This window comes from Zychaea mexicana (genome assembly GCF_025766255.1).
Source record: "Zychaea mexicana strain RSA 1403 chromosome Unknown BDB00scaffold_9, whole genome shotgun sequence".
NCBI classification, from domain to species: domain Eukaryota; kingdom Fungi; phylum Mucoromycota; class Mucoromycetes; order Mucorales; family Lichtheimiaceae; genus Zychaea; species Zychaea mexicana.
Window position 1 is genome coordinate 35246 of NW_026516672.1, and position 13052 is coordinate 48297.

At 43.5% G+C, this 13052-nt stretch overlaps 4 protein-coding genes across 4 annotated transcripts; 2 read left to right on the top strand and 2 right to left on the bottom strand.

Annotated features, from left to right (window-relative positions):
• The first annotated feature begins 1118 nt into the window (after nt 1–1118).
• On the top strand, nt 1119–2055 carry BDB00DRAFT_804065 (uncharacterized protein). Its single transcript, XM_053122083.1, has 2 exons — nt 1119–1694; nt 1828–2055. The coding sequence occupies exons 1-2, from the start codon at nt 1387–1389 to the stop codon at nt 1832–1834; spliced, it is 315 nt and encodes a 104-aa protein (XP_052983607.1). The 5' UTR covers nt 1119–1386; the 3' UTR covers nt 1835–2055.
• On the top strand, nt 1927–3569 carry BDB00DRAFT_620105 (uncharacterized protein). The gene is made up of 4 exons (XM_053118052.1): nt 1927–2194; nt 2309–2344; nt 2425–2865; nt 2945–3569. The coding sequence occupies exons 1-4, from the start codon at nt 2066–2068 to the stop codon at nt 3464–3466; spliced, it is 1128 nt and encodes a 375-aa protein (XP_052983608.1). The 5' UTR covers nt 1927–2065; the 3' UTR covers nt 3467–3569.
• Nucleotides 3570–3822: 253 nt separating this feature from the next.
• BDB00DRAFT_804075 (metal-dependent protein hydrolase) lies at nt 3823–5480 on the bottom strand. The gene is made up of 8 exons (XM_053122084.1): nt 5422–5480; nt 5293–5324; nt 5009–5168; nt 4765–4920; nt 4545–4700; nt 4141–4472; nt 4003–4077; nt 3823–3920 (listed from the first exon to the last, which is right to left on the bottom strand). The coding sequence occupies exons 1-8, from the start codon at nt 5428–5430 to the stop codon at nt 3854–3856; spliced, it is 987 nt and encodes a 328-aa protein (XP_052983609.1). The 5' UTR covers nt 5431–5480; the 3' UTR covers nt 3823–3853.
• A 748-nt stretch (nt 5481–6228) lies between these two features.
• Nucleotides 6229–8753, bottom strand: BDB00DRAFT_620187 (uncharacterized protein). Its single transcript, XM_053118053.1, has 2 exons — nt 8504–8753; nt 6229–8414 (listed from the first exon to the last, which is right to left on the bottom strand). Exons 1-2 carry the CDS (start codon nt 8685–8687, stop codon nt 6532–6534), a joined length of 2067 nt encoding a protein of 688 aa, XP_052983610.1. The 5' UTR covers nt 8688–8753; the 3' UTR covers nt 6229–6531.
• Between the last annotated feature and the right edge of the window lie 4299 nt (nt 8754–13052).

The following is a 13052-nucleotide window of genomic DNA, read 5'->3' on the forward strand; positions in this document are numbered from 1 at the left end:
CGACAAACCTCCAAGATTCCCCACAACCTTTTCTCTGATTTCCTTTTCTCATCTATCATTTTCGTCAAAACCCTCTCTCACCCTATCCCCCACTTCTTTTTTTTTCTACTTATTCCCTTTTTTTCTCTTCATTTCCAATTCCAACCTTTTTGTATACACGGGAAAGGATCATCTCTAAGTTATTCTATGGCTGTTTTTTTTTCTTCTTTTCTTTACTTGATTAACTAATTAAGCGTTTGAGCATGCTTTTTTTTAATATAATTTTGCTTGTCTCTCTAAAAACCAAATGTTGCTGTTGTGAGCTCTATGTTTTCCTCTCAGTTTATCATATACACTGTGTTTATATATAGTGCGTACGTAATGACATGATGTGTTCGCCCGCTTTAATTATCATGGCATATGTATGGCTCAGCCTTGCTCCTCCTTGCTTTCTTGCAGAAATGTTGCTATAATTATCAACTTTGTGCAAACAAGAAAGGTGCAGTTGGTTCATTAAAAGATCATCCTCATTTTTTGACCCGCCACACAAATGCGACCTTAAAATAAAAGTGATTAATTAAAAAAGTCAATCGAAAACGTGTCAAGTGTGGCTCAAGCACGTAGATTGCCACGTCGTCGCCCAATATGCAAATTAAAGGGCCACCAGTTTATTGTCCATTCTAATTATATATGTTTTGTATGTGAGCGAGAGATGTAAATTGATGCTAAATTTATATTTTCAGCAGCGACATGAACCGTCAACGTAGCTTACATGTACGACATAGCAATGCTTATCCCTTTTCGGTGCGGGTGCACAGACGCACACACGCTCTGCTTTAGTGGTGCATACACTTTTCCAACTCGATTGCAGCATCTATGTAGCGTGAAAAACACTCGCTCTTACACAACAACAACAACAACATCAATGTCGCTACTGACGCCTATGCTTGGTGTGGGCGAGTGCTGGTGTCGTATCGGATATTCCAAGCGTGTAAAAATTTTTTTTGTCTCTTTCTCACATTGACACATGGACCATGTGCCCGACAGGGACGCCGACACGGCACACACGCCGCGTGTAATATAGCTCCGTGTTCTCTCTGTTCGTCATCATAACACTAGGGCTAATATTGCTTTTATTGTTTTCTCACAAATTGTAACATATCACACCCTGGAATAACCTGGTAATTATGCTGTTGACCCTTGATACTTGTTTATATTTGGCAGCAATTCTTTGTGCAACTTGACCCTTCTTCTTCTCCCTCCTTTGATATGCCGTGCTCTTTGTGCTGTTTCTCCCTCATATTGTACAATCTGGTCCACTGGTTGGATAGCTGACTACTGGCGGTGTGTGTGCCCGTGCCTTACGCAGAAAACAAAAAAGATCGTGTTCAATCATCAGAGACTGCTATGACAGCGAGCTCCAGTGTTCCAGTACGTAATAGCAGAAACACCCGTCTTGTGAAATATCCGCACTTTCGTTTTTTAAGGCTGCGTTTAAAGTTGCTTTGCATACAGTTTAGTTGTGCCGCTATGATGGGTTATAAATATACACCGCTCTCCAACATGCATTTCCCGAGATTTCATCCAACCCTTTTCTCTCCCTTTCTTTCTTTCCTTCTCTCTCTCTTTTTCCTCTCTCTCTCTCGCCTTCTTTTGCCAGCCTTTGTTCTATGCGTTGTTTTGGGCATACAATTGATTGAAAAGCCATTTACTAGGTAGGCATAGTGCCGCAGCAAAACGCCAATTGAAAGAGCTTGGTTGCGAGAAGAAGAACAACGCACCCAAATCAAAAAAATTTACCAAGTTAGGCACGCCGCTCACTTTAAAAAACGCACGCTCCTCCTGTAGTGTTTGAGATTTGTAAAGCCGAGAAAAGCAATCAGTTATTATGGGTCGCAAGAAGATCAAGATTCAGACGATCCAAGATGAACGCAATCGTCAGGTACATAGTTTTCGAAACTTTTCACGGAAATTTGATCGTTGCCTACTACATACAGTTATTAATAGCAGTTGTCAATCTTATTTAAATAAACTATCTCTGATATGACAATATTAGGTGACATTTTTGAAACGAAAGAATGGGTTAATGAAAAAGGCGTATGAATTGAGCGTCTTGTGCGATTGTCAAGTTGCTCTGATCATATTCAATACCCATGGCAAGCTAGTGCAGTACTCGAGTACTGATATTGACAGGATTTTGATGAAGTATACAGAGGTAATAGATCAGCTGGAAGATGGGAACAAGGAGGGGCAGGGGCTGGACAACAACGCACAAAGAATATACCGATGGCTCAACGTCGTGCTTACTATTACATCACATCATTGATAGTATAACAAGCCCTTTGAAACCAAATCAAACAAGGATGTGAGTGTTTTATACGCCATTCAAAGAACGTTTCCTGCTTTCTAAAATAGTGCTAATACAACTTATTCAACAACTTGTAGTTTGCTACGGCTCAAAATGAAGTTGAAGAAGGAACATCGCCATCGCCAGCAGCTTCTATCGCAGCAGCAGCAACAGGAGAAGCTGCAGGCCTCATGAATCCTCTGGAAGATACAACAACCGAGGATGTCAAGACCATGCCATCGGCTGCATCTTCACCCGCATTGTCGTCAACAGCGAGTCACCATTCGTCGACGTACCATGCACCTCCACCGATGCTTCACCAATCGCCGTACTATTCTTCTGTAGCCAGGCAGCCACAATCATCATTGTTTTATCAGCCACAGCCTGCTCAGTCGCCGCAACCGATGTACCGTGGTACACATCAAACACCGTCTATAACAACGACAGCAACTGCAACAACGTATCCACATCAACAGCAACATCACTATGACCCAATGAATCGCGAACGATCGAACTATATGCTACACTCTCATCATCAGGTAAATTGCCACTACTTTTGTAGAATCACTCCTTTTCATGTGGAAATTAAGTATCTTTAAAATTGTCATCCCGGAGCAGCAACAGCCAATATATCCATCTTCCGCATCATCATCGACAACGACTACTACCACCAATATGAGCTCACCACAGCCGACGACTCCATCCTATGCAATGCCAGCTACGGCACCTCTGCCGACATCTACAACAACTGCGACGACCGCATCGGTGTCACCGTCAGGGGCGGCGGCGGCGGCGGTAGCAGCAGCAACAATGACACGAAAACAACAACCTCCGGGACTGCGAGTTCAAATTCCACACGAACAGCAACAGCAGGCACCTGCTTCTGCGCTACCGCCATCGCAGTTTGCCCAGAACTTACCATCGCCGTCCGTGTTTTATCCAGAATTCTACCAACAGAGCGAGTTGCCAAGTCCTTTGCACTTTTCCGCAACACCCACGACCTCAAATGGCATGTTTCATTGGCCGCCAGCGGCGCCCACGCCACCACCACTACCGCCGCCGCCGCAAAACCAGCAACAGCATCGGGAATATAAGCCGTCGCCACTAGCAGCATCATCATCGGTGGTCGATCTAGGGTAAGAAAAGGGGCCCCGGCGCGAACAGAAAAAAAAAGTGTCATAAGTCGGAGAGATAAACTGCAGACCGAAACTGACCGGATCGCCAAAAAAAAAACTTTTTTTCCCAGGCTAAAACGATCGCTCGAAAGCACAGGCAGCAGCAACAATAGCAGCAGCAGCAGCAGCAGTAATAATCCCGACCTATTCAGTAAACGCATCAAACATGGATGACTTTTAAAGTGTACATAGAACAAAAACCCTTCACAGCTCTTTTACTCTCTTTATGGTTCAAACTCTTATACTCGTGCTTGTTTTTAAGGAAACTTTTATTTGTTTTTATGTTGATAATGAAATATATGCAAGGAACAGAAAAACCAGAAAATAAAATTATACTATGCAGTGCTCTTTTTTACATTTCCACAGCCAAACGGGCCATTTCATAGGCACCATGACGCGACTTGTTACCACCGATGAATCTAATAATAAACCATGAGTCAGAAAAGAGAATCCCTCAGGAACATTCTTTTTCTAACTAGCAGCCAACGGGGATCCGCTTACCCTCCAGCATGCACAAAGATACAGTCATTGATCGCTGAGATCTGGCTCAACTCTTGGTCACGGTAACCTCTCCAGCTAAACACCAAACACAAAGATGAGTTTAAAGAGTTAACTTGACAGACCTCGACATAATCTTACCTTTCAGGAAGACTCTTTCTGTTCTCGAAACCTTGGGGACGCGTAGGCACACATTGGATACGCCAGTTACCCTCAGGCGCAGATTCAGGGTACAGCACGTACAGAATGCTCTTGTCACCTTCTAATCCACGTTCCTTTTCCAAGTCCATCAAATGTTCTTTCCATGGGCACGCGCGTTCCAACGCAATCACACGACCCGAAGAATGGACCTGGTCGCGTTTCTCCAAGGCGTCCACAACGAGCGAGCGCGCAGGTAACCAGGCATTGGCCATGCCGGCAACAAACGCGGCTAATTCGCTGCCTGCCATATCAGACGCAGAAACGAATTGTTCCTGAAATACAGTAACAATGACGTCAGTTTTTCCAATGGCGCTTCCATATTGCAACATAATGCGAAAACTTACATCGACTTCAGGGTCAGTAAGCTTTTGGTTCCATGAAGGATTCTTTTGTGCAACGCGGTTGGCAAGACTGGTAGGGCTTTCCTTGAACAGTGGAGTCAAGGTATTGGGGTAGGCGCTAATACCATTGTCGTTGGCATCCAAAGACTCGACGAAATCCTTTAAATATGGTTCCTTTCAATTACTATCTTTTTCTGTTTCCTACCATCATACTTGCACTTACATTGTAAGTCTTTTGATAGATCGTTTCTACATCTTCTGCAGTTTCAGCTTTGTGCAGCAAATTGGCAATCACTTCGCGTCCAAAGTGCTTATAGACGAGACCAGCTGAGCTCAACTTTGTCGCGTGTTTGTCATCGAATGTTTCTGCGAATCCACGCTGTAATTTTGATTCGAATGTGTTGGTGTGAGGGAGGGAATGAGAGAGAGAGAGCACAAAAATGTGGCGTAGTGTGATTTATCTTTACCTGGTGGTGATCATATTTGTGTTCAGCAGGATCGTAAACGCCACCCACGTCGACTACGACATTGCATTCAGCCAACTTTTCGGAATCGCGTGTTCGGACAAGACTTGCGCCATTGAATTCCTTGGTTTGCTTGAGCATCCAGACAGCCAAGGCTTCGTCGCTAGAAAAAAAGACAGTTGTTTATTTTTAGCTTGAACAGTCCCTCTCTCTTTCTTTCTTTCTTTCAAGTCTTCTTTCTTTGACACGTCGATTTTCTCTACGTGTAACGCAATGATTTCTTTTACCAGTGGAAATGCCCACTATGGGTACCTATAACCTATCGTAAGAGAGAAGAGATAGGTCGCGGTTAGTAGTTTAGAACTCTTGTAATCCACGATTCTGTAAACAGGTTCAGATCGAGCCCTTGAAATTACTTTTGGCATTTGAGTAACGAAGGTGTGGAAAAGGCGATTCACGGTGGGCAGAGGGAGAGAGAAGAACAAAAATTTTTTCGTTCACATTTACAGCGTCCGCCTTTCATGCGGTTGTGCAGGTAACACAAGCAATGTTTGTTTCTGGGTCTGTCACCCAAACGGGCTCAAGGAAATCAAGTTTTATTAATGGGCCGGGGGCGTGAAGGTGGGGGGAATGATCACTTTAGGATAAAATAAAGAGTGTGTAAGGGTAACAGCAATGATGGATAGATCGATGATGAGAAAACTGCTGGGAAGTTGGCTTAATGATTTACAACTGAGGATCAAAACCACAGTGGCACTTATTATCAAAGCAGGCTGGAACCATCACTTTTTGGACGTTCGAGTCATCGCATTTTTGGCTGCACCATCCCATATTCAAAGAGTTGCAATCATAATTGCAGTCCATTTGACGTTTTTGGAAGGTACTGGAGAGTGCTCCAGAGCGTTTGCTTTGTAGAAGAGAAGACGACGAGCCGGATGCACTTGCCACCGCCGCAAGCAACGAGATGGAGATCAAGGTTTGTGTAGCAAGCATTATGGTTGTCCGTAGGAAAGTTTAAGTTAAGAAATGGAAACTTTTTGGTAGAAAAAAAGAACTTTGTTCCCCCATATATCCAGGTTCTGTATATATATATATATACTTTTACTATGATGAAATAGGAGAGGTACTGGGAATCATGGGAAAGGAGTGCTAGAGCAAGCGTGTATGCATTAGTAAAAAGGTGTGGAGATGGCATACTAGCCATGTGCAAAACTGCAGTAATGGGTCAATGGACTTGAAAAGATCTTTATTATTAACTGATGATGGTATAAATCATTATGTAATTACATGAACTATTATTATTAATATGCTGATATCTATCTATGATGGTGAATAATGCTAAAGGAAAAAATCAGGATGAACGAGGAAGAGAACTTCAGAGAAGAATTAAGGATACATACATACACAAGGAGAAATGAAGCTGTGGGAATAGGATGGAGAAGTAGTAGAAGAGGAAGAATAAGAAGAAGGGAAAACCATAATAAGGAGCATATAAGACACGGGAAGGAAAGGCGTATATTTTCTTGCTAATGCTCAGTGTAAGCAGGTGGAGGACCCCATTCAGGTTGCATGCATGGAGGTGGGCTGGAGATGGCAGGAGAAGGGGCAGTTATCGTAGGGGCCGAAGAAGGGAACATGTTTGCTCGCCATGGGCTTGATCCACTGCTGCTACTACCACTAACACCATCCAACATGCTGTTGCTGCTGTTAATACTGCCGCTGCTCGCAGCTTTACCAGTGCTGCTACTGCTGTTGTTGTTATTGGACCCCGACTTCTTGCTGTCAGCACGGTTTTTTAGACGCTTAGCTTGACAAGGACATTGCGAACAAGAGCCCCACACGGCGTCCTGAGTAATCGGCCAGCGCTGGACCCAGAATTCGGTTTCATTTGTCGACCCACTACTGGCATTGACTTGTATCGTCTCATAGCTTGGAGGAGGCGGCAAAATAGTCTGTCGTTCGTCATCTGCGGCAACCAAGCGACAATCGAGTAACCGCACAGGCGTGGTCAACTTCACCTTGAGCAGCTTGCCATTGCATTCAATGGCGACAATGAGATCCAACCAGTGACGAATGGAGATTGATTCGTGTGTCATGCTCGGTCGCAAAAAGTGGGCGCACGTTGGCACCGGCATAACGAACCGGCCTTCAAAATACTCGCCAACTTGTACAAGCTGATCTAATGACTTGAGGTTCAGCAATTCGCCGGATTGTGGATCTTGTGCTTCTTCTTCTTCTTCCTCTACTTCTTGGCTGTAGCTGTCATATGGATGAACATCGAACGCGCCTACAGACTGTTGACAAGCACCGCTACCTTTTTCGACAATCGATCGACGGTTGTTGTGTAATTCGTCTGACCAGTGGCTGCGGTTGTGGCGATATCGACGGCTCAACACGCATTGTTTCTGCTTCTGTTTTCTCTTTTGGATTGCTTCGTCGGAAGAGTCTGTGCAACTGCTGCTTTCATCATGTTCGGTCGGAAACCCGTACGCCCACTTGAGTATCATGGCTAACGTTTCTTCATCCTTCCGAGTTTCTGCCTGACCTTTTTGTCCCGCACTTGCATGATCGCCAGGTACTTTCATGGTATACTCGCGTGTCTCAGAAATGCGCGTCATGATCGAACGAATTTTGATATTGTCCATCAATGGCTCGAGCAAGACTTCAATACCAATACTAGTCCCAATGGCAATCGCCGTACGATCAATACCCAAGCGATACCGTAATCCATATTCCAATCCATCCGCAGGTTGACCCCAGTTGTCGACTGTTCTGCCTGCCATCGAATACGCTAATCGGTCGTGTTGCTCGTCGAGCGCCAAGCCAAGATGAAATTGTCCAAAATAGGAAGGGTGGGTGCCGTCGTCTTGTGCGTGTCCCAAATCAAAGTATCGATCCAAGCTTGTTCGACGGTGAGGGCCTAATTCGATTTCTTCGTCGGCTGAGGGTGCGCTTAATGGTGGTCGATCTGAAGATGATGGTTGGCGATGTGCTATGGTGTTAGTAGTAACGGTTGTTGTTGTTGTTGCTGCTGGTGGAGGTAATGGTCGTATTAAAGAATGCTGTTGCTGTTGTGACGATGGTACTAAACTAGGGATGGGCTCTATAGCGCGCACAAGTCGTAAACTTGCCGTCGCGACTAGCTTTTGAGTTCTTTTAAATCGGTCAAGAAAGGAAACTGACGATTCGTCCGAGGACTTGCGAAGGGTGGCTGTCAACTTGTAGGAAATGTCAAGACGGTCGGGTATGCTGATGGTGGTGGGTAATGAGCCTGGCAGAGTGAATTCGAATGGAAAGCGCTGGATGCCGCTGGGCATGATACCTTGTGCGTTGGGTGGTAATAACGACAGTTCAATGACGTACAGCTTTGTGTCAATTGGCTTGCCCAGTGGCCGTATGCCCATGATATCTGTTCATGTTTGCTTATATGAGACAACTAACGATACAACACTGTATTTGTTTTGTTGTGTTAGGTATAATGGGGGCCACAACACATACCTTTCCATGGGTAGTAGCGCTGAAGACCTTCAAACACTAGATCAATGGGGCCCTGGATGGCCGTGTCGTTGATGAAATGAACAATGACCTCGCCGCGTACTATGATCGTCCCATTGGTGTTACCAAGGAAGGAGACTGGCTCATCGAGGACGAGTCGCAAGCAATTCTTCTTTGTAAACGTCATGAACTGGTTGATGCAGATGGACGTGGAAAAAGAAAAGAAACCTGGGTAAAACACGCGGGGAAAGCGGTTCTTTATAAATGCACCCGCCGCAGCAAGCATGTGGCTGTCCTAGAGCAGGAGGGTGGTATGAAGATGGTGGCGATGATGGTATCATAGCGGAGGGTTCGAGGCGGAGGCCACACTCCACGCAAAAAAAAAGATCTCCGTTATGTCGGGCCATCTGGCTGCTGACAAAAATAATAGAAGTCTCTCTGTTTATGTTGCTGCTGATACTTTGATCATAATCGGCCAAGTGAGTCATGGAAGTCATCTGAGTCACACATACACACAAGACCACATATTAACCACGTCTGTCAAAATAAAGCCGTGGTTCTAGACAAAATAAGTGCAAAGCCTCAATGTTATACAGATTTGTAGCAGCGGGGAAAAAGGCAGTGGTTTCCGTGATGATCCCAATGTTACAGCAGCGATTGCTGACAAATACAGCGCCTTCAAGCATGAATCCACTTCTTGTGGTCCTTATTTTCAATGACGATAATGTCAGATCCGACAACAATAGCAGTAACAGCATTGCACGCAAAGCAAGTCATTTTCAAGCCGCCAAAAAGGGCCAATATGGAAACGCTCAATATTAAAGAGTGGTGAAAAAGTATCCAGTGAAGACTGAGTATAGTAATTATACATTATCTATCTTCAATTACACTTTAAATGGGAAATGGTGATGGTGACGGTTGATGCGTTGGTGGAGACGAAGTGCGCGAGAGAGTGAGCGCATCTTTAATATTGAATTACCACCGACGAGCTAGCAAAAAATTGATCTACGGATACAGCTTCCGCGGAAACAGGAAGCCGTGAGTCATTCACTTGCTAAGCATGACTCTGCAAAATTCGCAAATAATAGGTAGCACTAACAACATGAAAAAAGCTAAAGAGAAGTCTATGATGCCATGCTTTTTACTATTTCTGACAGAAGAGTTGAACACAAGCATTTTCTTATGTTCTCATTATTAATAGCGTAGTGTGTAACTGCTAAGTGGCGTTTTTCCTTAGCATTTGACTTCTTAAAACAGCATGTCCTCCGCCATATAACAAGACAGCACATGAAGTACAACGCCTCTACTTTTCCCCAAATGAGGTCAATCGGATTTGTAAGCGATAGACTATGAATTGACCATGACTATTCCTGCGTGTCAAACAGTATAACGATTATTAATGGGTTTTTCGTTGCTGCTGCTACTGAGTGTAGTGTACCTTACCAGTTGTCGCGTCACACGTCAACAAGAATAAAGAGAATGTGTGACACCTTTTCATATTCTTTGCACTGGAAATTTAGCCAGCCGCGGTGAGTAACGTGTTCTACGATAAGATCGTTCCGTTTGCTTATATACGACAATTATTGATCCCGGATAAAACACACACGACGACAAAAGATCAGTGGGGATGCAAGGTGGAATGTATACGGATAAACATTGCTTGGAAACGAGGCCCGATTGGACGATAGATCATTCGTTCTCTATCTAGGTGTATTCTTGCTGACGCTCGTCGGCATGTGGGTGCTGCTTCTTATCTACTCTGATGCAACAGTCCAATGAAAACGGTTTTTGACGCTGTTATTTTTGCCGGGTGTTGTCGCTGTCGTGTGGCTCAATCATGCATCACATTCATAGATTCTGATTCCCGTAGTGGTGCTACATATCATCTCAACATCATGTTTACCATAGACTCGGGCACATTGCCCTTATGTGAGACTCAAACATGGATGCTAGAATCCGGTGATTCTCCTTTCTGGCAGATGACTTTGTTGTTGTCGGCTCGCGTGCTACTGCAACCACCACCTCCCCCGCATGAGCTACGCATGAAACTGCATAGACTGTTGGGTATTGACAGCTTATCATCCAAGGTAGGTTTTTAAAAAGGGAGCGGAGAAGCCGTTGTCGCTTTGTTCAAGTGTCACCTGAAACTAAAGCATCTCAATCTTTCAAAAATCCCAGAGTTACACAGCTATTCGCTTAAACCGAGATTTGTGTCCGTCTTTCGCATTATCAAAAACATGTGCCATCCATGATGCTTGTTTTCTACGCATTTTGTATGACTAGTGTCTGTAGGAACAGAGTTAACTCTTGACATAAGAGGAAAGGCAGTTGCTATTTTCTGCAGAAAATACTCAGTAGCTTGCCTCTTGTACATAGTGGTTTGATGATACAGCAAAGTGGCACGGGTTTGCTGCTGGCAGAATTCTCAAGAATTGCGTTATCACTCACCTCCCACAGTTATCTGACGCTATGATGTAGTGGAAAATGTAACTGGGAAGAATGGCGACTTGTTTCTTTTGTACACATGGACCATCATCTTCTTTCCTTTTTCTACTTTTGTTGTCTCTGCTTTATTTTCTATCTTATCAGATTCCGATCTGTCCAATAGATTCCTCCGTGGCATTTTGCCATATTGAAATTGGCACCATACAAAACACTTCTTTTGTTCTCACGCTCTTATTCCAGGATGTAAACAGTTCTTTAACGTACGCCTAAAATATATAACAATGAGTCACCAGACTCAGTACTCATTACTCTGTAGTACTGCAGCGAAAAAGAAAAGGAAATTGCAATCGACTTTTCCGTCAGTTCTTTCTTCTCTGGATACCATAAGTTGTATCCGGCTACACCCTGAATCACTCGATATGTTGTTGTGTACAAACATGCTAAGTCTTGAAGACGGTTAAGGGGTGCTTTTTGGGGGGATGGGCGTGCGGACCTCGGGTATTGAAAAAGGGTTGCGTCTTTTCTTTATTTTTTCCCATTTACTGGGAAAAAGTTAAAAATTAGGAAAACCGCGCCTCATTCCATGAACTGTGGCGTCGAAGCATCGTGCACTGTCATGTACTTTTGTAGCTTTTGCAATTGCTGTTAAACTCTTTTTAGAATAGCTTGCTCATATGAATTAAGCTAGATAATGGCAGAGATAACATCAACGACAACGTAAAAATTTGTAGGGATTTCCTTGATCTTTTTGAAACAAAACAAACTTCTTGAAAAGCCTTAAGTAAGCTGGAAGTAAGTCCGATCAATCGGGGAAACCTTTTCTTTTTTAAGTGTGGCCATCACATACATGTTCTGTTATCCTGTACTATCTATTTGTTAGCTTTCATGTTGTTCTGCATAAATATACCTCTATAGCAGTGGAGATCATCAAAATTGTTGCTGGTGTGGGCCACGAATCGAGCACAGTGTCATCGAAATAGTCTCTTATCAAGCAGATTTTTTAAAGAGCTTAATCCTGAGATATATGGTGGGTCTTTTTCCAACTTGACTAATATTCCTAGTATTCAGAATGTACTTTCTATTATTTATTTACTACATACGTAGTATAGAATCTCTGTTTTCTATTGCAATAGGTTTAACAAACACTTTGATCGTTTATGCAAATGGAGAGACGTCTAGCAGCTTTTAAATACTAGGAAAACTAAGCTGCTGATTCATGTATCGCTGTTAACCTGTTACGTAAAGGCTAATTATAGAAGTAGATATAGCATTGATTGACAAGGACACATAAATCAAGATTAGCCCACCACTGCCACTACCACTATGGAGCAGCCGCTATCCAAGCATCCAATAGCCGCTAGATATTCCGTGATAATTGCTCGCAAAGACTTGCAATATGGTATGCAGCTACTCGACTTATAGCAGTGTATGTCCTCTTTATAGAAACTACAAACAAATGTCTGCTGCTTATCCGATATACAGCGAGTTACATTCCTTTGATCCGGTTCAATCTAAAGCTTTCATATTGTTTGATAAAAATAGAGTAAATTCCGTGAAGTCTTAGCTCGTAAAAACTATTGCTATGGTGCAAGTAATATAACGCCTAATAAATAAAAAAATTATCATCCTTGTTTTTGAGATTATTTGGAAGTTGCTTCGCTCCACGTACACCATTTCTTCGGGTGACAATTTCCTGCTATTGTGAGTTATATTTCATACAAACGATTATGGAGATCTTCATCCAAATCACGCGGGAGATGTAGGGTGCACAGAATAAATGCTAATTCGAGTAGTACTCCAGCGAAGGTGAAATGGAAAAAGGACGACAAGTACGTGAAAAGGGGTGCATGGCATTGTTGTTATGGGAAATCAGCTTTGATAAATCCAATAGTGTCAAGTGTTGTTTTCGTGTAAAGAGCAGTCTGGGTTTGTGCATCGTATAGCACAGTTGACTTTTGAAGACCTCCTCGTCTGTACTTGTGTAGTTTTGTCAGGTGGTGACATGCGGGATAAGTACAACTGCTCCTATATCCGTTCGTAATAATCACCTCATCATTTGGAGGAGCTGCTAACAAGCCCTTGAGTCGTTCTTTAACTCCGCGCTCGT